The 26,300-nt window shown below is 36.5% G+C and overlaps 2 protein-coding genes across 6 annotated transcripts in view; both read left to right on the forward strand.

The window, feature by feature from the left end:
- The window catches only part of LOC129725641 (60S ribosomal protein L21), a 357,660-nt gene that overhangs the window by 271,632 nt on the left and 59,728 nt on the right, over positions 1-26,300 (forward strand). The gene's annotated exons all lie outside the window — the stretch shown is intronic.
- LOC129725638 (LIM/homeobox protein Lhx6-like) overlaps positions 1-26,300 on the forward strand; it is a 221,331-nt gene that overhangs the window by 173,141 nt on the left and 21,890 nt on the right. The window contains exons 4-5 of one of the 2 annotated variants that reach the window (XM_055681679.1): positions 9,337-9,799; positions 18,939-19,080. In XM_055681679.1, coding sequence (XP_055537654.1) covers positions 9,337-9,799; positions 18,939-19,080 — 605 coding nt within the window. The remainder of the gene's footprint in view (positions 1-9,336; positions 9,800-18,938; positions 19,081-26,300) is intronic. The other variant, XM_055681680.1, reaches the window with a different exon arrangement.

Genomic DNA, 26,300 nt, shown 5'->3' on the forward strand with positions numbered 1-26,300 from the left:
AAAAAAAAAACACAATAAGCCTACATTTCGACAAGAATTTTTAGCATTTCAGCCTCTTGCATCTTGGCTTTCCGGGCAAGTTGAAACAAAGCTTCGAATCGACTATTTTTACATAGAACTTAGTTATTGTCATCTAGAATTCATCATGGTCCGAATTTATGTTAGAAAAACGATTTCTATATATTCAAAAGAAGCAGGTAGTAATAAATACCCAGCCACCCGCCGATATTTTTGTGGCACTAAGTGAAATACAGTCAAAACTTTTTACGCGGGTTGCTTTTGGCAATAACTCAAAAACGTTTCAAGATATCGACTTCAACCCAATTACGTTTTCCGTTTTGGGACAAAAGTAATCATATATCAATTTAAAAAAACAATACAATTTCTGGTGTAAATACTGAAAATTTATAATATTAAATTTTGGCCTTCAGACTGCCCACTATCATATTCAGTCAATGTTGAAAAATTTTGGGACGATTTTTTACTTTATTTTTTTAATTCAATTTAGTCTTTTTACGCAGTTACATAAAAATTAAAACTGACCGTAAAAAAACTGACCGTAGACAGTTTTCTTAGATGTTTCGTTTTGCATAGGCAATGCCATCCCTATATGAATTTTTGGTTACAGCTTTCATTTGAATTTTGTTTAGTAGGCAGCAATGGCGTTATTATTAGCAAGTGATTACACCATTAGCAAACCCAAAAACCATCAATAATGCCGCTAGTTTCGTTATTAGGTTGTTTTCCCATTTTCACGAATATTAGTTAGTAGGCTGTGAGTATATGAGCATAAACATGGTGACGCGTAAGTGTACCGTATCGAACAGGGCAAAGATTTTTCAGGATTTTTCATCGAAGAGTTACGTCTGTTTGCCTGTGGCTTTGGTATATATATATATATATATATATATATATATATATATATATATATATATATATATATATATATATATATATATATATATATATATATATATATGTATATATATATATATATATATATATATATATATATATATATATATATATATATATATATATATATATATATATATATATATATATATATATATATATATATATATATATATATATATATATATATATATATATATATATATATATATATATATATATATATATATATATATATATATATATATACTAGGGTGGGGAATCGTTATATGGAATAAGAAGAAAAAGAAAGCCAGAACCAAGGTTTGTTTGTTCTATTTGGGGCCCCAAACAATCCTGAATTTATTGGAAGTCGATTGGTTTAGTCTTCGCTTGGCGCATTGCATTTTAAATTAATATGGAGACTTGTATGGAAAAAACAACTTTTTTGCATTTTCCATTCAAAAGAGCTCAAAATGGCTCAAACCATAGGTTTAATGACTTCATATGGTAGGTTTTTTGATGCCTAACAACTTGGCCGAAGACACTTAAGAGCTAGGGTGTGCCAAAAAAATACTAGAGCTGTCCAAAGTTGAGTATGTCGAAATTTATGTTGCAAATCATTTTTTCTGCCAACACTGCCAGTGTACCGGCGTCAGTCCGATTTCCATCAGAAGTAACCTCTGAAACACGTTGAAGATTCTATATACGCCTAGAATATTGACCTAAATTTGTTTACTTGATCCAGCTGAGTGTATAAACTCGTTACGACAGGTTACTTCTGATGGGAATCCTACTGACGCGGTACATTGGTAATGTTGGCAGAAAAGAAGATTTTCTGCATTTAAATCGACATACTCAACTTTGAACAGCTATGGCTCTTCTTAGGGACATTCTAGCTCATCAGTGTCTTTTGCAAAGTTGTTAGGCATCTAAAATACCGTAAACTGGGGTGACTTTGATCACTTTTTTGATTGTATCTCAAATATTTTCAGAATATCTCTCCCATCACTATAAAAGCTGTTCCCAGCTCATGTGTGCTTCCACAACTCTGGTAGATGGTGTGACCATCCCTGTACGTACGCACCATCGTCCCCTTCCAGCATACCTCCTGCAGCGCTACGATGTTGAACTTGCGGGTCTTCAATTCCTCGGAAAGCACGCGGGTACTTCCTAGGAAGTTGAGGGATCGGCAGTTCCATGTTCCGAGAATCCAATCGTTAGTCCGCTTTCGTTGCCTAGGTCTTAGCCGATTGTTCCGGTCCGTACTTAACGTTATTGCGTTCGTTGCTGTTGTTTTTTAACGGTGCGGGCTTGCAAGGCCAGCGACCAACCCCACTATGTCGCAGGAGGGCCATCGTAGTGCCATTGTTTAGAGTCCCGGGCACTACCAGGACTTGAGAAGGACACTGCGTTACTTAGAACGCTTCTGTTGGTGTCGATCCCAGGAAACTCCCTTCCGAGAAAGGAAGCCCCGTCCCCTGTCAGCATGCGACCAGCAGTCCCACCAGGGTTGGTTACCCGATCTTTCCACTGGTGAATGACTGGACCAAAGGCGCATAACAGTTCCCACTAGTGAACCTCAGCCTTCCAGCTACCGTACCCCTACCTTCTCGTGGTACCAACTGATTTTCAGAATATACTGAAAACAATATTATTCGATATTTTTAAAATAAGTACTGACATGCATTGAAAAAGATTCAGTCACTACTTCAAAAGTTTAACAACATTTTTGCTGTTTTCAAATATGCTCTGAAAATTTTACACCAATCATCATTCCGGGGTGACTTTGATCACTTCATTATTTTGATGAATTTGGTGTAACACTTTGCTACTTTCACTAAATTGAACAGCCTTAAACGGCTTAAACGAGTTTATAAATATGGAAAGCAATTTAGGGGCCATTCACATTCTACGTGAACAGTTTATAATGGCGAATGTACAAGATTCATACAAAATTTTTAGAATATATATGAATTGTTATCCACTGAGAGAGAAGGTGGTCTGAAATCATCAAAAACTAGTCCACGAGGAATATGACTTATGAAATTGGCCAAATTTGCATGTTACTTCACGTCTTGGGTTTTTGTTAAAAAGAAATATGTAATACGCTGTGGAGAATATTGGGACTCAACATGGCCTTTGAGGAAAAACTTGCAAAAATAACAATAAAATGTATTGTTATAATATTTGTTCATCTTAAGATATAATCTGGGAACAAAATAAAAAAACTTTACGTATTGCAACTTGTTTTTTTTAATTTGCTTGAACCGATTGTTTGTATGCAACAAAAATCGCCTAAAATACACTTGATTTTCAATTAATATTTTAGCATGAAAAACATTCTTGAAATAGCAAGAAATGCATGAGTAGTAGCAATGCAAACATATATCCACGCATTCAGTGAAGATTACGACAAGTCCCAAGCACTACGAACGCTTTTTTACCACATTTTCAAAAAAGAGGCACAGTGATCAAAGTCACCCCGGTGATCAAAGTCACCCCAGTTTACGGTACTATACTTTAACATAATGTATTGCATTAGGTAAATGGTAAATGCAAAAAAGTAGGTTTTCCTATATAAATTTTCATACAAATTTGAAATGCAATGCGCCAAGCGGAGACAAACCCAATCGACTTCAAGTAAGTTTAGGGTTGTATGGGACCCCAAAAGGAACCAAAAAAACTTGGTTCTGGAAAATCGATTATTTTTCCCCACCCTACTATATACTGCATGCACAGTTACGTATGTCAGCTCAACGCAATCCTAATATTAAAGTTACTAAGGCATAAACGATTACACTTAACACATCAGAATCTAATGTTCCAACTTACCCCACCTTAAGGAGAAAGTTGAAATAAGTCGTAGTTGAAATGAAATTCAGAAAAAAATATTTAAAAAAATTTTTTTTCGATAAGCAGAAACCTTAGTTAACGTTTAGAACCAATAATCAGAAATCGATGTTTTTTTTTTGGTAGCCTTCAAAGTTGGACTCTAGAAAAACCGTTTCAACTTGCCCCGGTGTGCCTCACCTGGTTTGCTTCTTCCTTTCTTCAGAAGATTGTGTTTTATATTTTTAGACAATTGTTTTTTCGACAGTTTTAATGGTTTTTAAATAAAATTTAATATAGTTTTTTCTTGAGTTAGTTTATTTTTTCGTTTGCTTTTTGAGCTGTTAGATACTAATTCACGATCATTTTCAGCAGATTTTTTGTCATTTTGTTTTCTTTTTATTTGGAATTGAATTCTGTTAAGGCCTTTTTTGCTGATTTGCGTTTTTCAGGAATTTTGGCTGTATTTTAGCCTGATACTTTTTATACTCGATAAAAAGATACTCGGATTTGGTTTGTTTCGCTAAGCCTCAAAAAAGTGCTTTCTGTTATTTCAGGATGCTTTTTTAATTATGTTGCTTCTGGTTTTACTAACCTTTGTGCGCTTTAATTAAATTTGGTAAATTTGAAAAATCTATATTGAGCGTGATTTTAGAAATCAGAAGAAAGAATTATAAATTTCCGTTAGATATTGAACCATTGAATTTAGTCCGTACAAATAGTTGGATATTGGCAACTGCGACTTAATCCTCTTGCTGATATGCTGAAACGTGTCGAAGATACAATTAAAGAATGCAAACCCGTTTTGGGTGATGCTTTATAAAATCTTCGGTCTTCCAAGAATAAAGGGTCTCCCCAAAATTCACAAACCTGGAAATGAAATGAGAGAAGTTATTTCAGCGGTAGAAGCTCCTACAGAAAAATTGGCTAAATGGCTGGTAAAAGAATTTCAAGCTATGCCCAAGAAATTTCTGAGTCGATCATTTAGGTAACATCGAATCTAAAGAGAAAAGGGTTTATTTGACATAACGGCCTTATTCCCTAGCGTTTCATTGAATGAAACCTTAAATCTTGTAGAGGACTGGCTTCTTTCTCAATATTCTGATAATACTTGGAGAAAGAAAGTTGGTCGTTTTTTGAAGCTTTCACGCCTTTACATGGAAGAAAACTACTTCACATTTCGTGGTAAATTTTACAAACAGACTAAAGGGGCACCAATGGGTAATCCGCTGTCCCCTTTTCGAAGCTCTTAATGGCAAATATAGAAAGTACATTGGAGAAGAGGAACCTCTTACCGATTCGATGGTGGAGGTATGTGGATGATATTTTTTGTATTTTGAAAGGGGCGGATCTTGAAACCTTCTTCATACCCCTTATTAAACTTCACAATTAAAAAAGAACTTAACAACAGACTCCCTTTCTTCGACGTCGTTGTAGTCAGAAAATCTACGGACTTGAAATTTGAAATTCATCGAAGACCCACGAATACAAAACGGGTAATACCTAACACTTCAAACCATACCTTCCAGCATAAAATGGCATCCTTCCACCATATGATTCACCGCATGGAAACTTTACCTCTAAGTAAAGTAGCCAAGCAATTTCAATTTCGGAAATCTTTTACAACACTCACCCCAATAACAAAAGATCTGAAAAGGCTAGCCGTTGAATATGACGTTAACTTGACATGCCCACTTCGTTCAAAATTCAGAAAATGGTTGGGATGGATATTGTCTACACTAGTAGAAATACCCAACTCAAAACAAAAATAAGAATAGAAATAGAAATTTATAAACAACACTCGTCCACGCTTCTCAACAAAGACCACCCCTCATGGCTATTCAATCTTCTTCCCAAAAACCCTAGACATTGTACGGTAAACAACCGACCGCATAATTCCCTATTAACTCATATTAAGAGGGCTAAATTTGGTAAATTTTTATATCTTTTCTGGTTTATATGGATTTTTCGAATTTTTTTGAGACTTACTACAAATTAAGTTTTAGCTCACTCTTGTTCACTTTTTGATAATTTGTATTGGATTTTCGGCTACTTCTGTTTTTGAAGTAACTTAGAGCTAAATTAAGTCGTTTTCTGCTTTGGTTTTTTTCCTCCAGCAATTTTTCAGCTGAATTCGGAGTTGTTCAGTTTCTTATTTGAAGGTTTAAATGCGAGCAAATGCAGGAAATATGTATAAAAATTGGAAAAATGACAATCTACCTTCATTTAAATATTATATTCAAGTTTTAGTGTTTTTGATTTTTGGTCTCAACTGTCCTTTAAAATTAATTTCCATATTTTGAACTAAATTCAGCCTAGTATGATAAAAAAGGCTAGAACCAGTTTGAGAAAAATTAATAATTGTCTTCAATTTCGATTTTATCTTACTTTCAGATGCGTTTCTGGATTTTTTGCATTTTTCCTCAACTAGTCTTATAGTTATATTAATGATTTTTTTTTTACTTCTTCTGAATTTTAGAACTTGTTAAACTAATATTGAAATTACATTTTTTTGTTTACTTTCTGTTTAAAACGTTTTCAGTCATGTTTGTTCTCGGTGAGTGCATTTTTAGTTTGTCTTTGTTTTTTCTACATACCTAACTTGTGCTGTCCGTCTGTGCCTTTGGCTGTGACATGCAACTATTTCAATCTGAATTCTCGGTCATATATTTGGCTGTTTGGTATTTTAAAAATGATTTTAATCCATTTCTCTTTTGAGTTAGAGAGTCCAAATTATGGTAAGGGAAGGTCTTTTCGGTAGTGATTAAAATAGAATCTCAGCTGTTAAGAACAACCTACTAAATTATTTTTTTGCAGTATGGAACATTGAGATGGGGAGAAGCAGCATGCATAAAAATGGCTTCATATATTGTTCCAAACCCCTAAGATTCTATTTTAATCCCTGCCAAAAATAACCTCCCTTACCCTGATTTGAAAGATGCCACTAGTTTATCATTTCATGTTTTCAGGTGCTTTAAAGGTAATTTGTAATACTAAGTTCGAGTCCTTTTTGTATTATTCTTTTCGACTTTTTATTTTAAACTAGAAGTTTCCTACAACCTTTGAGGGCTAAATTTGGGATGATTTAATGGTATTTTTTCTCGGCCATGTGGGTTGAATTTGAATATTTTTCTTTTAATTTACTGCTTTTAAACTTTAAATGGGGAACATCTAGCATTTCAATTAAATTGTTAGTTATTGTTCTAGTTTCTTGAACTGAATATTGAATAACCATGTGCTGATAAATTGATCAAAGCATAAGAATTTTGGAACATTCCGGACATTCGACTTCGATTTGGAAGTTTGTTCATTTTTTTATCATTATTATGGGTTTTGCTTTGGAATTGTTTGCATTTGAAATCAATTTCTTCGATGGCCTCTGAAAGCATTCTTCCCTTTGTCAACTAAATTTGGTTCATTTTTTGTCCGTTTTTTTCTGTTGCTCTGAACGACAATTAAAGTTCTTTTCGGAGCTTTATTCAATTTTTTGTTGCTTCTCAAAGTGTTTTCATACATTCGAAGGCGAATTCAAAATTATTTTTCTTCCAATTTTTCTGGCATTTGGGAATATTTACAAGTTTAACTTGATGCACGTTTTATAATGTTGGTCTTTACTTTACTGTTCTAGTAAAATGAATTGCATAAATGGTCGACGTGCGACCAAACCGAACCAAGCGCCATTTTTTTTTAAATTGAGTTTTTAACACTAGTGGATGTTAAAACTGATAATCTATCTTTTATGAAAAAACGAAATCATTTGAACAGTTTATAATGGTATTATAACAAAATTCCTCTGCAGCAACTTGCAGGAAGCATACGGGATGGTTAAACTTTGATCGCCGATTACTCGAAATAATGTTTTTGGCGCTTGGTTCGGTCTGGTCGCACGCCGACCAAATATGCTTACGTTTTTTTTGTGGAATTTCGAAAACTAGCTAGAGTTTTCGGCATGGCATCCTTGATGCTAATAATACAACTTGGGTAGCATCAATTTTTAAACTTTAGTATCCCTAGTGGAAACTATATCCAACAACAGTTGACTGGATGTAATTCACGACATAGCTTTTAACCCGAACAAATCACACCGAGCAGGTATTGCAATCTGAAAACCCTCCCCCCATACGAGCCACTAAAAACTTCTGCGGTGCTCATGTAAGATGTTAACTAATGAGTACAAAATATTCACTATCTAATTACTTATTCATTGCATGCTATGCAATTAATGCTAATTACTTTTCTCAATAATAATTATCTTAAAATCAACATCTGCATGACGGGATTTTAATTAAATAATTTCAAGAGCAAGAGTGCAATCTCAAGACGCGCAGAGTACGGAACGGCGAGAGAACAAAATTTGTAATTAAGAGCACCCTCAACCGGCGCGAAAAGTAGTCTTACAAAGTAGCATACCGATTCAGGCTGTCGGTTTATGGTTGCATTGGCAGCGTTGATGCAAATTTGAACAGACGCGACAGTTGCTGCACTGCTCTATTAGAGTCACTCGAAATTGGCCTTCCGGCATATTTTTTTCCACCCTACTCACGGGCGACTGAATGATGAAAAAGAACTGTATTTATTAATTTTACGCATTATTTCGTTCGTTACACTCGTCTGTGTCCAGTGAAATTATTTCATTGTCATTCACATTGAGGAACTCACGTTCATCGTTCTTTTTAAAGGTAGGGATTTTACTCAATCTAAATGGAAAATAAACCAATATGAAGAAAACTTTTCTATTATCATTGAAGTTTTATTGATCTCGCTTTGTTTGCGGGCGACGTCGGTGGCGGTGGAGGCGGCGGCGATGGTGATGGTCAATACGGTATTCTTCAACATGCGAAATCAAAGGAATGTTTCCATTTTCACGAACACTTCGGCACTACAATTCGGGTTCGATATCCGAAGAAATGAATTGCTCAGGTGCGGTCAGTACAGAACTTCTCACGCCGCCGGAGCGTTATATGTTGTGTAGACGATGAATGGCGGAGAAAATTGGAAATGGGAAAAGTGTGCAGCCCAATCAACCGCAAAAGGAAGGAGCTGAAAGTCGGAAATGAAGAAAGGAAAAAAGGATGTGCCGTCGGTCGACGTGATATGTGGCCGTCTGTCTAAGGCAGAAGGTATATTGGCGTGCTGGGCGGTACTATTTTAGGCGATTTTTTTGTGAATATTGTGAAGTTAAACTGCATCTTAGAATGACAATTCAATTGTACTCCATACGTTGTAATCATTTACCAAATGGATTTTTTTTTTCAAAAATATTTTTGCCTTGAATACCGTTTCGTTTCTCTGTTTGCATCGGACGCTCTATAGCGCATATATCGAGAGCGAGTGCGGCTGTACAAAATGGAAAGAGCAGCTGCAGAATGATCTGCTAGACAGGAAAGGGTAACTGGGATGATTCAAATAATAATGGAATTGGTTGATTGAAATTGGGGATAAATCTATCACGTGGGAAATGGAGGGTAATGCACAGACAGGAGAAGAAGAAAAAATGTGTGAGAGTACATAGATCTGATTTGCTGAAACAATACAATAAAACTAAACGATGTACATAAAAAATGGAAAAATGAAGCTTTAATACAATTTATTTATTTTTTGTTCTTCCAGTGGAACCGATCAACGATCACCCAGTCAATGTGCAATCAACTCGAAGCCTCAATACCGCCAGTGTTACAGCTATGGGACACACGACAGTTACACCGAACGCACCGGCAATCCAATCATCGGTCTCGTCCGCCCCAAACCTTATAGGTAACACCGGTCTGGCAAAGGACTGCGCCGGTTGCGGGAAACGTATTACGGAGCGTTTCCTGCTGAAAGCTCTGGACCTATTTTGGCACGAGGACTGCCTCAAGTGCGGCTGCTGTGATTGCCGGCTCGGCGAGGTCGGCTCAACCCTGTATACTAAAGCAAACCTAATACTGTGTAAGCGAGACTATCTGAGACTGTTCGGTACTACCGGATACTGTGCGGCGTGCAACAAAGTGATACCGGCGTTCGAGATGGTGATGCGTGCCAAAAACAACGTGTATCATTTGGAATGCTTTGCCTGTCAGCAATGCAATCATCGGTAGGTATCAATGCGAAATTAGTTTCAATTATACGAGTGCACTGAAAGGATGGGTTCGGAGGAACAAATTCTGGGTTGAATGGAAGCAATCGGACGGACAATTGTGGAATAATAATGACCATCACCTTTTGGTTTTGAGGTATTATTAGTCCATACGTCAGGTAATTACAGTCTTTTATCTGTTTGGCCACACTTCACTCGGCAAGTGGCCACGAACAAAATAAAACATGCAGCACTGTGTTGCGAGATTGAAGATATGTAATTTTTAGTTTTTTTTTTCTCAATGTAAGTATTATAATACTTGTTTGCATCGAAAAGTGTATGTATTAAAATTATAATGAAATAATAATAATTTTGTATATTTTATTAGTTTGTCACGCGCCATAGCCTTTAAGTTCGTATTCGTTCTTACAAAAAATGCGAAATATTGCCATTGTTCGGCAAGATGACGCTAAAATTGGTACAAAAACTGATGCGGAAATGTATGGTGTGGTGACTAGTAGTTCATTTTTTCCTATGTAATAAAAACAGCTAGACTTCCTTTTTTATATTATAATGGGATACATTCCGTAACCACTATAATAAGCATGTAAAAGAGCGAAATTTCAATATTTTTTGTTAGCCATTTTCCTACTGCGTAGTAAGAAAATTGTTAATTTTGTAGGGTAATGAATCATTGTAACAATTCTTACCGGAATTTTTAGTATACTATCTTCCCACAAACACAGCCAAATTAAAGATTGCATGGCATGGTTGAGATAAAAAAGCAAGTAAAATCAGCTTTATATAGAAGCTGACAATTAGAGTTTACCAGATCATTAATTGATTAATCAAAAATCAATTGCAATGACAGGTTAACAGGTATGTTATTTAAAAAAAAACGATCCATCTTAAAAATGTTATATACAGGCGGCATTCTTCAAATTAATTTTTATTGTGTAAGTTAAAAATTTGATCGAATAAAGATGCAAGTGATAGCGAATTCAGAGATTGAATTGTAGACTTCAACGTTTACGTAAGAAAATGTAGCATCAGTACTTTTGTTAGAAGTTCAAAAAAATGGAATTTTGAGATGAAATAATTGCGCAATTTTAAATTCTGCTTCAAATAAAGGAAATTTTTCAATTTTTATTTTATCAAAACTAAAACAGTTTTGATTAAAATGAGTCACTTTTTGCGATGTGTTATCTCTTTGGTTGCTGTATTCAAAACTGACACTGGATTTAGTCACAGAAAAGCTCTAGTATAATATATATTTATGCTATGTTTTAAATTTTTTTAAGCCAGTTTTTCCAGTTTTTTATTCAGCATTCTTCTAGTTGAATTAAAAATTATATTAGCAACTCTGATCGTATATGCACCCATTTTTTTTTTTCAACAATAGCGACAAATTCTCCTTTTTGTAACAAATTCGTTACTTAAAAACCAACAAGAATCATCTCCGATCAAGTAACAACACTTACTGTCGTATATTTTGCACATGATACTAGTTTCTTCCATCTTCAATTTCCCCGGTGTATGTGTATTAGTTTTTTCGTCGCATACATACAGAGAAGAGAAAAAATGTGACAAGAGCTGCCGAGTATACAATTTTTCTTCATCATACAGTAAATATCGATGGTTTCTAATTACTCTTCAAATCACATTACAATCATAAACTCTTGAAATCACATTACAATATAAACTGCGTTAAAGATAAACAAAAACCTTTGCTTTCTTGTAAGCGGATGCAAGCCATGTTGAAAACACAAACTCACCACTTTATGGAAACCAAACGGATTTAAAGATCCACATTTGCTAAATTTTTCTTTTCTCTAAATTCGTTTCTCTCGAAAGTTCGTCGCGTTACCCACCAAAATACAATTTTTAACCTATTCGATAACACAAAACTGTGTTTACCTAGAAAGCCCAAATTCACTTTTTTAGTGATTTTGCAATTATATACGGTAACTCTGATCGCCAAGTGATACCATTTCATTTGCAATAGGTAGAAAGTGAGGTAGAAAACACTGACGATTCAAATTATACGTTTACAGGGTGACAAAAAAGTCCGGTCACACAGGAAAAGCTCAATATTTCAAAGAATAAGAAGAAAATCTGAATCTGGCTTTCATAGCTTTATTCAGTAACTCATAAAGATACTTCACAGACGATATTTCGGAATTACACCACCTTTCTCTGATCGAACCAGCTTTAGACGTCTCGGAAAGTCGTCGCAAGCGGCGCGCACGTTCTCCATCGGCATCTCGTCCCAGATTTCCGTGATAACTCGCTTGAATTGCTCCAAATTTGTTATTTTATAGTCGTTCAGCTTCGACATCATGTATCCCCACACGAAATAATCCAGTGGATTCAGATCCGGAGACGACGGAGGCCATTCATTCTTCGAAATGAAATCGGTCAAGTTTTCCTCACACCACGCCTGAACAACCTTTGCGGTGTGGGATGGGGCGCCATCTTGCTGGAAGCAGTAGTAATCGTCTTCAAACAATAGTTCAGCTTGAGGCAGAATATTTTTATTCAAAAGCGTGTCCAGGTAGTACGCTGCGTTGATTTTGACCCCTTTATCGATAAAAATAAGAGGCAGTTTACCTCGCTTGCAAATGGCTCCCCAAACCATCACTGACGTCTTATTTTGGAACCGGTAAACGTTCAGCTTGTCCGCAGGAACTTGCTGGAGGCTCACACTCCAAACTCGATCATTTTGGCGATTGACTGTTTGCTCCAAAACGAACAGCTTCTCGTCCGAAAAAATAATCTCGTCATCTGCGCGCTAACCGAGCAACTCCCGCGACCGTTGGTACCTCTTGTCCTTTGTAACTTTGGTAACCCCATGAACCACCCGTTTTTTGTACGGTATAGGTTTTAAATCCTTGCGCAGAAGCAGGCGTATTGATTCTCGGTTCATTTTAAGGTTCCTGGCCAGCTTCCGTGTGGATTGGGCGGGATTCCGGCGAATCCGGTCTCATATAATCTTTATCAGCCTTGGAGTTCTCACAGACCTTGGTCGTTCAGATCGTGCCTTGTCCTCGGTGCCTCCGGTCTCTAGGTACCGATTTATGGCCCGGTACACGAATTGCCGGTTGATTCCGAGCGGTCTTAGGTGTTTGAATATGTGTTCGGGTTTGTACCCTTTCACATATTCAGCGATAACAGCTGCTCTTAACTCTGCCATGGCTCACAACTCAATGTAAACAAACTGCACAGAAACGAAACTCTGCCACTTTGGGCAGCAAAGTTAACCCTTTCATTTGACATATAGATGGAACCAGAGAGATGCAACGTGTAAGCTACAGGCGACCCCAAAAAAGTGTGACCGGACTTTTTTGTCACCGTGTAGAACTGGGAAGCTACGGGAAAGATCCTACATGTGTGTAAGTGAAGGGGAATGAAGTTACATTGAGCGTTGCATACGTAGTGACTAGAGAGGACTGGTTTACACCTGAACGTTGAACCAAAACAAAAATCTGGAGAGTCTAGAAGTCAAGGTTTTGAAAATGGAAGGTTATAACTTTTAAATCGTTCCTGTGAATTTTAGTGCCCCTAGTCACTTTGGAAAATCGTAAAGTCTTCAGAGACTTCAATGAAGTTTTCCCGTGAGCAATTGAAGAAACAATGAACCCGGCGGGTAATCAATCTGCGGCCTTTCGGCGCCCTTCCGAGGCGTCGAAGTATACCAAAACTGACTGGAACAAATGAAAAGCTATTATCTTTCTTTTTCCCAGTCAATAGCAAATTTGTCTTTACTTTTTTGTGGTATTAAAATTAAAACCTACAATCGAGAGGTAAACCCTCTCTTCATCGCTACCTCCCTTTCTTCATGCTCTCTCTCTCTCTCTCTCTCTCTCTCTCTCTCTCTTTCCTCTCACTCTCCTCCCCCCCTCTCTCTTTCCCCTCTCACTCCCTATTCTCGCTCCTTCTTTCTCTCCTTCTCTCTCTCTCTCTCTCTCTCCTTCTTTCTCTTTCAGTCACTCGCATTTTTACTTTTTTTTTCTATCCCTCTCTTTTTCTCTGTCGCTGTTTATGCCTCATTCCCTTTATTTTAGTTTCTCTGTTTCTCTATACCATTTTCTGAGTTTTTCTCTATTTTCACTCTCTTTCTCTTCCTGTTTATTCTAATTTTGATTTTAAAAGATATTGTTCATCAAGAAACTTGCAGTAGTCAACTTCTAAAATGCATCTGTTTTCAAGATATTTCGAATTTTGGTTCTAAAAGCTAGAAAATAAACATCATTTTTTTCATTAATACAAAAAAGAGTTAAATTTTCCTTGAAATTTATATTTCGGAAAAACTTGACATTATTCCAAAACTTAGCGTAAAACTTAAGGTTTACTGTTAAAGAATAAACAGGAGTGGCCCAAAAGCTCAAACTGCGAAAAATCAAAAATTGTAGCTTTTCAGCCATTCCTGTGAATTTTCGTGCCCCTAGTCACCAACATTTTTAGAGACTTGAATGAGTTTTCTCGTAAACATAGCATGGAAATGACAAACCCGGCGAGCAATTACTATGCGGCACTTTGACGTAAGTTGACGCATTTCTACACTGGCTAGAGACACCGAATTCATCAGGAATGGTTAAAATGCTTTTTTCTAGGGCAACCATTTTAAGCTTTAGAGCAGCATTTTTGCGCATTTGTCGACCAACGTAAAGACGTATTTTCATAAAAAGCTAAAATTTCCCAAATTTTATTTTAAGATATCTCAAAACCGGATGTATTTAAAAAGTTAGTCACCAAGAGCTTCATGATTTCAAATTTCTATTAAAATCATATTGCTTCAATGGAATTTAATTATTCTTTTAAAAGTTGAAAATGAAAAAAATCTTAAAAAAATGATTAGTAAAAATTCGTTTTACATTTCTCTTTCCTGATTTTTTTTATCAAAAGTTTCCAGCGAAAAAAAAATCTCAGAAAAAATTAAAACTTAAAACTTGAAACTTAAAATCGTGATAACATGAAAAGGGATACACGTAGGAAGTAAATGAAGTTAATGTTGCTTGGAAATGTCTATCCAAATCATTTGAAATCGTCAAAATACAAATATTTTGAAAAATGTTGGAATTGATTTTTTTTAAAAGAGGTGAAACTGTGTTGAAGCCACAAATAACTGACGTCGAGCCACCAATTCGAATTTTCAAAAACTCACGACTGGGAAATAGTAAATGCGTTTCCTGTGAAAACGCAATTTTATATTTGTATCACCATAGCAAACATAAAATAGCGTGACACATTTACTATCATCAAGTCTTGGCCTTTAAAAATTCAAAGTCGATAACATGGTAGCTCGAAGTCGGACATTTGTGGCTTCAACACATTTCCACATTAACCTTCAAAAACTGTTTTGCCTTTCTCCTAGAAAGGTATAGCAATCACTGGAAAAACCAAAGGTATAAAAGTGCTCCAAAGTGTCGAATCTCGTATATCAATCGACTTAGTTTGACAAGCTGAGCATTTTCTGTATGTGTGTGTGTGTGTGTGTGTGTGTGTGTGCGTATGTGTGTGTATGTGTGTGTGTGTGTAACGCTCTCCCAATCTCACTCGATTTTCTCTGAGATGGCTGGACCGATCTTCATGAAATTAATTGCAAATGAGAGGTCTAGTTGCCCTATAAAACCCTATTGAATTTCATTGCAATCGGATTTTTAGTTTAGAGGTTATGTTCAAAAATGTGGAAATCACGAAACATCATTATCTCAGAAACTACTCAACCGATTTTACCAAATTGGTTTTAAATGAACGAGCTACTTAAAAAACCCTTAACTTTTGAGTTTTATGAAGATTGAACAGAAGTTAGTTAAAGAAACGTGTTCTGTAGAGTGTTTAATCTCACTCATGTTTCTCAGAGATGGCTGAACCGGTTTTCATAAAATCAGTGTCAAATGGAAGGTCTAGCTGCCCCATAAGACCCTATTGATTTGTTTTGCAATCTGACTATTACTTTGCCTGTTATGTTTAAAAATGTGAAATCCAGCTCATATTCCGAAGACTACTCAAACTCACTCACTTTTCTCAGAGATGGCTGAACCGATTTCCACGAAATTAGTGTCAAATGAAGGGTCTAGCTGCCTCATAACACCCTATTGAATTTCAATGTAATCGGACTGTAACTTCGTCTGTAAAGTACCAGAATGTGAAAATCGCGAAACTTCATTATCTCAGAAAGTACACAACCGATTTGAACAATATTGGTATCAAATGAACGGGCTAGTTAAAGGTTAATTGATGAATTTTATAGTGATTAAACACGTGGTTCAAAAATGGTGAAAAGAAACATGTTCCGGTGACTTTTCAAATTCACTCGTTTTCCAGAAAATGGCTGGACTAAATTTAACAATCTGAGTGTCAAATGAAAAGTTTGGCTTTCCTATAGGTTCCCATTTTATTTGACTATAATCGTATTTTTATTCCAACCGTTATGTACTGAATTATAAAAACAACGGAAGTCTATTATCTCAAAGATCACACGACTTATTTGAACATATCTAGTGTCATTTAAACAGATTGTCTCTCAAACTCACAAGTAAGAAATTTCATAGCAATTTGATATGTGGTTCAAAAGTTATGAAAAGAAACGAAATTCAACGACTATTTAAAACTGTAACTGCTTTGATCAAAACATATGGCCTCAACAAAATTTAAATTTGGTATTGTGCTATTCGTACGTTCCCGGTACTGCTCGTGATTGAAGTGTACGGAATTCAAAGTCATTTCTTTTATTTCGCTATTTCTTCAAGGTATAGCAATCACTTGCAAAACCGAAGATATGAAAGTACTCCAAAGGGCCGAATGGCATATATCACTCGACTCAGCTCGACGAGCTGAGCATTTTCTGTATGTGTGTGTGTGTGTGTGTGTGTGTGTGTGTGTGTGTGTATGTGCAGATTTTTATTTTCACTCACTTTTCTCAGAGATGGCTGGACCGATTTTCATGAAATTATATGCAAATAAAAGTTCTAGTTGCCCCATAAGACCCTATTAAATTTCATTGTAATTGGATTTTTATTTTAGAGGTTTTGTTTAAAAATGTAAAAATCACGAAACATCAATATCTCAAAAACCACACAACCGATTTCTATAAAATTGGTATCAAATGATCGGGCTATTTTAAAAACCCTTAACTTTTGAATGTTATATAGATTGAACATGTGGTTCAAAAGTTATGAAAAGAAACGTCTTCTGAAGACTGTTTAATTTCACTAATGTTTCTCAGAGATGGCTGGACCGATTTCCACAAAATCAGTGTCATATGAAAAGTCTAGTTACCCCATAAGACCCTATTGATTTGTTTTGCAATCGGACTATTACTTTGCCTGTTATGTTTAGAAATGTGAAATCTAGCTATGAAAAGAAACATATTCCGAAGAATACAAAAAACTCACTCACTTTTCTCAGAGATGGCTGAAGCGATTTTCACGAAATAAGTGTCAAATGAAAGGTCTAGCTGACTCATAACACCCTATTGAATTTTACTGTAATCGAACTGTAACTTCGTCTGTAATGTACCGAATTGTGAAAATCACGAAACTTCATTATCTCAGAAACTACACAACCGATTTGATCAATTGTATTATCAGATGAACAGGCTAGTTAAGGGTTAACTGATGAATTATGATCTAACACGTGGTTTCAAAGTTTGGCTGCCCTATACGTTCCCATTTCATTTGATTATAATCGAACTAAGCAACCGTTATGTATTAAATAGTTAATTAAACAACGAAATTCTATTATCTCAAAGATTACACGACTTATTTGAACATAACTAGTGTCATACGAACTAGTCACCTCTCAAACTTACAAATAACAAACTTCATAACAATTTGATATGAGGTTCAAAAGTTATGGACAGAAAAGAAATTCAAAGGCTATTTAAAACTATACCTGCTTTGATCAATATATGTGGCCACAATATAATTTAAATGTGCTATCGTATCATTTGAATGTTCCCGGTATCGCTCGTTATTGAATTATTCGAAATTAAGAATCATTACTTTTATCTCGCTATTTATTAGCATTTACATTACGTCGAATTTCATATTTTATAATTATATTACAACATCATTATTTTAACCCAAAAAGTGAATACACATTTATTGGATTGAAGCGTTCATGTAAATCTATTTTTACAAATAATAAGTTTGAATGAGAAAGGCTGGGTCTGACCGATAGGTGGATTAATTTAGGTTTTTTTTCATTTCTCCATCCTGGATTTTTTGCCGAAAGTACTGTATTAATTTCAGGTTTCTTAAAAAAATGAAAAAACATCAGTTTTTTTTGTAAATAACAATTTAATGTTTATTCATAATTTATTTTGTTAAATCAATACGCGGTTCTAATTTTTTGTAATGCATTATTGGTTTCGTACAAGTCATTCTCTTACATTTTCACTGTACAACCAAAGGTTTTTGAGCTACTATGCTTTGAATATAATCTATTCCGAAATATTTACGACCTTGTGGAAAATTATTCTTGAGTCTGAAAGTTTTGTCAACCCGCAAAAAGTACCCAGTTTGCTCAAGTCAAGTGCAAAGGTTGATTAAATTTTTACGTATTTTCAGATCAATGGTGGGTATGCGGAATAAACCCATGTTGAAGTCCTTAGACAACCAAATAGACTATTAAATTCACATATCATTGTACTTTTGTTAAGACACACAATATTACTTGCTAATGTGCAGTCGAGACCTTTTCAACGCTATTTCTTCATAAACAATCAGTGCTCTAAAAACCAAAACAATCAATTTTAAACATTCATGGCATTCAAGTTTTTCAGAGTTAAGCTTTTAATTATTCCACATTTCGCAAACGAAAATTCAAGCAACCTTTTCGGGAGACATGTTAATTTAGACAGCATGTTTATTTGTAACATAAATAAACAAGAGCATTCAACGAGTGTCCGAGTTTTTTTCGTGTTCAATCTTTACGTCCGGCTTAAAGGCAGGCTCAATACAATTACAAAACAATAGCGTTTATTGCTAACAGTGTTGTTGAACTCACAAATTCTAGTCCAAAAAATCACGGGTTATGTGGTACCCAACAATTTCCACACATAACATTACTTCATTGTAGAAATACAATCGCCGTTATCAGATGACTAACCAATGTTCATCAATTATCAATTATTTTTTTCTTTTTCTTGCAGGTTTTGTGTGGGTGATCGGTTCTATCTATGTGATAATAAAATTTTATGTGAATACGACTACGAAGAGCGGTTAGTGTTCGCCAGTATGGCGTGTAATCCATCTAGTTTAGCGCATATACGGAGGCAAGTTAGTAATTTACAGGTAAAACCATATCCCTAGAATCTAGCTTTTTCAGTTTCACAGGCTCAAGATCTTAAATCTTTTTATTTTCGAAAACTGCATGCTCCTCCTAGTATTTTCCGCTTATTACAGCACGATACACGAGCAACAAAGTACCTGACATCCAATAAACGACGTTTGGGTTGATGATTAAAAATTGATTAGTAAGAATTTCTGAAACATAAAACTCTTGCGCCGTAAAAAAATGGTCTCTTGACGGGCTACATGCTGACTCCTGGATTCATAAATAGTTCAAACATTCGCTTGTCGCTTTTAATATGTCGAAGCGGAAAACGCCAATAAATAAATATCAAATCTCGCATTTAGCGTCATAAAATATATTGGTTATGCGGAATATTGATACGCAGCACATTTTTATATACGTATATTAACACTTTTTTACAAAGCACGAAAATCCAATCAAGATCCTTTTATTGAAAAAGTCGCACCTCGCGTAGCTTCATTTCACGACCCACGGATAAGTGAAAATCTTGACACAAAAGGAAAAGATTTGCCGCCTCCATTTGTACCCTTCTTGCTTTTAGTGTGTTCGTACGCGACTTCACCGTCGTCGGGAGCTTTTAGGTAAACGAATGCTTTTAGTATGTCAGTGTTGACGGTGCGGGTGCGGCTTCTCTTGCCGGGATGCCCAAGTGGCAGCGGAGAGTAAAATGACAAATACAAGTCGCGCGCGGTTCCGTTGATGACGCGTCCTGTTTACCGCCGCCCAGGCAATGCACCGTAAAAATCCTGTTAAGTTCAATCTCACGCATGTGACGTTAAATGGAGCATCACGAATATAAATAACAAGCTTGTCACGGGAAACATATGGCTTGCTAATGCCGAGTAATTGAAAACACAGAATTCCCTTTCCGGAAGTGATGGAGTAGATTTTACTAAGTTTATTACGTTTATATATTTTGTAACTCAAAAGTCTGTTAGTTTACTAACAGCCATCAATTTAGATAATGGAACCTCAACTGCGGTGAATATTATGGAAGATTTTTGATCCAATTATGTATATTCCCGTTCGAAAAGCTATTAACAGCTTAATCTGAAATTTGATACAAAGTATCAAAGCATATTGATCAAACACCTTGTACCATGTGTTCTCGAGCTAGTTTTCATGGAAGCCACTGTTCGCGCACAGTGTGGGGAAAAAAGCTATTAAATTAAATTTCGATACCTCTTATCACTGCAGAAACATCTTTTTTTTCCGAAGCCCGCGCTCCGTCACGGTTGAGCCAGAGCACAAATTGAAGCTATTAAATTATGACGATCGTGTGTTATGTTTGGGTTAGGGTCGCACGGGGAGAGTGGAGTTTTAGACACGAATCGGTGTGTTATGCTTCATCTACGTAGTTCTAAGCTGCCAGCGTGCTTTTTTTCGTTCATTGGGCGCTCTAAACGAGCCGAGATCTCAATCATAGATAGTGATGCAGTTACATTTTTTAATTTTTCTCTTTTTTTTTTGGCAAAATTTCACACATATGGTAAACAATCATGCACTCACAATATGCTGCATGATGTGATTTTTTTACCATCAAGACAATGCAGCAATGTTAGGCAAATATTTTAGGAAGCGACGCGTCAGCTAAATAACGAGCAAAAGTCACTCCAATACCTTAATTAAAATTAGGTTGCTCATCTAACGGAAAGATTTTGATTCCCATTATAGGTATATACTTTTTCGTCAAGTGTTCGTATTCGTAATCTCCACAAAATTCTTAAAATTTAATTTTTATTGAAATATCTTAACCTTTGAAAAAGGAAGTTCAAAATATGCCTTACTCACGAAAAATTTCTCATAAAGTGTGTTTCTTATTTTAGATAGGGCATCGAACGTCTTCGTCTGTGGTTTTTTTCGGCAGGTTTTGCATAAGATTGCTGCAGAAAACCTGCCGAAGAAAGCCACTGACGAAGGCGTTCGACACCCTATTCAGGTTAATAAAAATTTTTTTATTCAATTTCAAAATTTTACAATTTTAATTTAAATCACATTTCAGATTCTATGCACAGTTTTCAACAAATCTTCTTAAACTAAATTTATACATAACCAATATATGCCAAAAACAAAGAATCTTCGGTTTTTTTCTTTCATTTTTTCAATTAAAAATTTTACCTTTCTTCGAAAGTTCTACAGTCATAAACTCATATTTTACCCATCATTTTCAACATGTTTCTTTTTAACGTTTTTTTGACTAAATTAATTCAATGGAGAAGTTTAAAAAATTTCTGTCAAGTTACGGAAATATTGTTTCAAAAAGCAGAAACACTACTGGTTAATTTTTTGATAGATTTTCGGGCATCATTTTGGCTTTTCTAAAAAATTAAGCGTATCGGAGATTATTTGTTTTTCTTGTTCTTTTTTGAATATTTGTAAAATATTTTACTTTATCTCAAACTTATTCCCTAAGAAAACAGAAGGAACTATTCTGATTTTAATTTGACTGCTAAAATTTTCTGACTATAAACTTCTGAGCGAGATAATTTTTGATTAAATGTAAAACAAACATTGTAACACTAAAATTTTCATAGTTTTAATTCTGCACCATTGAAACCCTTGACGGAGTACGAGTGCAATGCAGAGTACAAAAAAAGCAAAAAACAAGTTAGCCACAGCAGATCCTCGCAAGGTTTGGCCTTCGGTGGCTCTCTACGCCAAACGTCAGCGACGCGGTGGCAAACGATAAAGTCTCCAGGAGCGAACAAAAAACAATATGCTAAATTAGTTTTTTGGCTGAACGATATTGTTTATAATAATAACGATAATAACTTCAACATTATACTGCATGCCACGCTACTAGCGATGAAGTGAACGGCAGGCAGCTAATCCAGTCACTACCGACTGTTTCAGAGAGAGAGTGCGTCCTTTCGTTGAGCTTCGGATAGCCGGTCTTACTCGTTTGTTTACTTGATGATGATGATGGTGATGAGGATGAACACGAATGGCATTGGCATCGGCGACGACAGCCAGAGCTACCAAGTTGACGATGGATATCGAAACAAAGTGTCGCGATGTTATTTTAATAAATTTACTAGATTCAATATGACAGGGCGAGTACGTACGGCGGGGAGGGAGCGACTCTTGGCTATCCATTTGGCTCGAGATTTCATCGTGTATGGTTCTTTCACGCTTTTCACGAGGCGTCACCGTATGTATGACGGTAGTACACTGCACCATGCATAAGTCTTTCCATCATCGCACACTATTTCAAACGTTCGTAGAGCTCTCCACAACGATGCTCTGCCTGCCGGGATGAGCATTTATGCGGAAGGCAAGCGCGGCCTGGATAATGGTGCAAAGCCCCAAAAAAGGACGATTTGTAACCAACGACGGGCGAAAGGATGTGTCACTAATATCTACTCTTCGGAGCGTATCTGCAGTACCCAGGAAGAGTGTATCGTAGCCGGAAGATATACGATTACCCTTAGGATTTCATAATATGTTTGCGCTTCCCGAAAAGGACGGTTATTACGAACTTTGTTTGGGGAAGCGATAAATAAAATCGTCGCTGAAATGCTGCACCAAATGCATCGCGATCAAGTACGTGCAGTGCATGCAGCGGGGACATCCTACTGCATTGATTTATCTTAAAATTGCGCAAAACGGGTTCAATTTCTTCATAACGGTCCGCAATGCCATCAGTCGCAAATAATGGCTACCGCCTATCGCCGCTATTGAAAGGTTGTATCGCACATTGAAACAATTAATGCGTGTGTGTAATTTATCTAGTGTCTGAGATTGCACTTGTTTTAGTTATACTGTGCTGGATGATTTACAGACATTTTGAATTATTTTGCTTGAAGCTAACGAAACCATTTCTATTGTAATTATTTTTTGTTGTCTCGTGATTAATGGCTTATTGGATATCATTTAAGCATTTTTTCTACACCAAGTGGCGAAGTGTGCAGTATAAGGATGCCAGGTGGATGCTATACGGCGTGAAATAAAATTTCCAGCTAAATTTTTATTACGTTGACCGTTTAGTCAATATATAGTGGTAAACATGGTGTTGTCCTACAATTTGATTGAAAAAAAAAGGAAAGATTATAGCTTTTTCACAATTCCTGTGAATTTTGGTGCCCCTACTTAAGGTAATGTTTTTGGAGACCTAAATGAATTTTCCCGTAGGCAGATGTAGAAGCGACGAACACAGCAAGCTCTGCCGCCCTTTTACGCACTTCTGCATTCACTAGAGACACCAAAAATTACAGGAATAATTCAAAAGCTATAATCTTTTTGGGGTACCTTTTTTGAACTTTAGGGCAGTTTTTTTCGCCTTTGTCCACCAGTGTAAATCACTACTACGCGACGAAAATAAAATAATGGGACAGCTATAAATTTTATTTCGCTACAGTGATCTAGATTGAGCGGAGTCAACCCATTCCCGCGGGTGATCATCTAACATCTGAGTTTTGATCACATATTATTAGTCTATGTTTTCGAGGTAAGCACTGATTTCTCTTCACAGCGAGAAGCTCAATGCACTGGCACTTGATTATGAAGTACATCAAACGTGTAATCAACAAAACTCTGCAATGAATCGTGCATGTGGCTGCAAAAGCAATAATAAGAATTGTTATTGCATACGAACCCCAGGAGTGTAATACTACACTTGTATCTGCAGTCTTGTATGCGAACTACTCGCATCGACTTGCTGTCGCTATAGTTTCGCATTCCTACACGAATATTGGCGCTGTTACTATTCTTCAATCCACTAAAAGAAATGAGGCGTCATCGAGGCAGCCCTGTGCCTTCTTTTGCACACGACAATAAGAATTTTATCCAAACAAAATTAAAATTTTAGAAATTTAATAAATAAGGTTGGAGAGACTTACAAAGATAAAGTCAAACAGCGAAATAGGATAAACTCATTACTTGTCTATGATATGATTATTACAATTTTTAAGGAGTTCGCAGATTTTTCGCATGCAAATCCTTCAGAATAGGAAGTCTACCTCACTTTTTGAAGTAGAATACTTCTCTCAGGAAGTTCGGCTACATAGGGATGTGAAATGAAAATCTAAAACCGAAAAAAGTGAAAAATATGTCCAATTTCAAATGCTAATAAACCGATTAGTATTCGATGGATTTCCTTCGTTCTTGCAGCAATAGATTGGAAAATCTTCTAAGATTCTTCCCAAAATAAGATAATTGTAATTTTATTATTCACACTATTGTACTTTTGAAAATAGTCAAGCCTTGTCAAAACGAAAATTTCGACCCCTGATTGGTCGTTATATGCTTGCTTCCCAAGCACGGTCGACAGAATCATATACCTTGCAATTGAAAACATGCTATTTGGCCTATATAAGAGCCTGTTTCAGCCGGAGCCGCTCATAATAGTTCTGAACAGCGACGACAGCAGTCCTCCCTTAGCAGCAGTGGGTACCATCGATAGCGGAAGCGGCCACAACTGTGGCTTGGCTGTGGATAGGCCAGCGTATAGCGGCCACAACTGTGGCATAGCGTAGCATCAGACAGCGACAACAGCAGTCGTCCTTCCTCAGCAGCAGCACTAGCCCTGTGGTTGGTCACCACGTCTCAGGAGCAGCGCGGTTTTTCTCAGCGTGTGTCGCCAGACAGCCATTATTCCCCCCGTGTTGGGGCAGCATAATGATTGCCATCAGGAAATCCAGTTTCGGAAATCAAAATGCCTTTTTGAAGGCAAATAAACAAGTCATTGAAAGTTAATAATTTTTGTCAACGCAAGCAAGCATTCTGTGTTGCATCCCAGCAATTTAAATTTGTCGCACCCGTTTAATTTACTGAATGTGAAATAGCTTCCACAGTGCATGTTGTCCGTGTATCTTATTTCCCCCAATGTTAGGGCAGCTCAAAGGTTGTAATTAGCAACCGATTTTGAACCACACCATGCTTTTTTCAAGGCAAATAAAAAATAATTGAAGGTTAATAATTTTCTGGCATCAACACAAGCAGACATTCTGTGCGGGATGCAATCAAATTCTGTTGTAGTTGTCTAATTTTTACTTTCACTTTATTTAGTAAACCCCCCACTGTAGGGGCAGCGCAAAGGCTGCGATCAGCATAACCGACATTGAATAATAAATTTCCCTGTTAGTACGCCTTCACAAAAGCAGTTAGTCCGACTATGCAGAGCTAATATGAAGTCGATTCAATCAATCAGCATAAACAGAATTTCGTCATCTCCCAGCTGCCAAGTTGCAACATGATGCAACACGCAACAGCGAGCAAACGAAATCGCTTGATGTTACAAACCGCAATAAGATACGGGTTAAAACCGTTGCGTGTGTGAGAGCACCATCGGTGTTTATTCGCTGGATACACTATCTCTATACTGTCTACTGAACGCAATAATCTGCTTACATGCGACACGGGGACGGGAACATTTTCTTCAACCAAGCTGCACAACACGAAACAAAACATGTTATTTTGTTGCTTCAATGAGAGTGCTATCGGTCCGGCTCGACAAGAAATCATTTTTGTGCATCCGTGCTACGAAACTGAGGAAAAACTTTAGAAACTGAAAAAAGAGGTGGAGCTTATCAAATGATCGCTATATCATTCCACCACGTACGTGAAATAATTCATTCCTATTTTCATCCCTATATAAGAGCCTGTTTTAGTCCAAGCCGCTCATAACAGTTCTGAACAGCGACGACAGCAGTCCTCCCTTAGCAGCAGTGGGTACCATCGATAGCGGAAGCGGCCACAACTGTGGCTTGGCTGTGGATAGGCCAGCGTATAGCGGCCACAACTGTGGCATAGCGTAGCATCAGACAGCGACAACAGCAGTCGTCCTTCCTCAGCAGCAGCACTAGCCCTGTGGTTGGTCACCACGTCTCAGGAGCAGCGCGGTTTTTCTCAGCGTGTGTCGCCAGACAGCCATTATTCCCCCCGTGTTGGGGCAGCATAATGATTGCCATCAGGAAATCCAGTTTCGGAAATCAAAATGCCTTTTTGAAGGCAAATAAACAAGTCATTGAAAGTTAATAATTTTTGTCAACGCAAGCAAGCATTCTGTGTTGCATCCTAGCAATTTAAATTTGTCGCACCCGTTTAATTTACTGAATGTGAAATAGCTTCCACAGTGCATGTTGTCCGTGTATCTTATTTCCCCCAATGTTAGGGCAGCTCAAAGGTTGTAATTAGCAACCGATTTTGAACCACACCATGCTTTTTTCAAGGCAAATAAAAAATAATTGAAGGTTAATAA

The sequence above is a fragment of the Wyeomyia smithii genome, chromosome 2 (genome assembly GCF_029784165.1).
Source record: "Wyeomyia smithii strain HCP4-BCI-WySm-NY-G18 chromosome 2, ASM2978416v1, whole genome shotgun sequence".
Taxonomy (NCBI): domain Eukaryota; kingdom Metazoa; phylum Arthropoda; class Insecta; order Diptera; family Culicidae; genus Wyeomyia; species Wyeomyia smithii.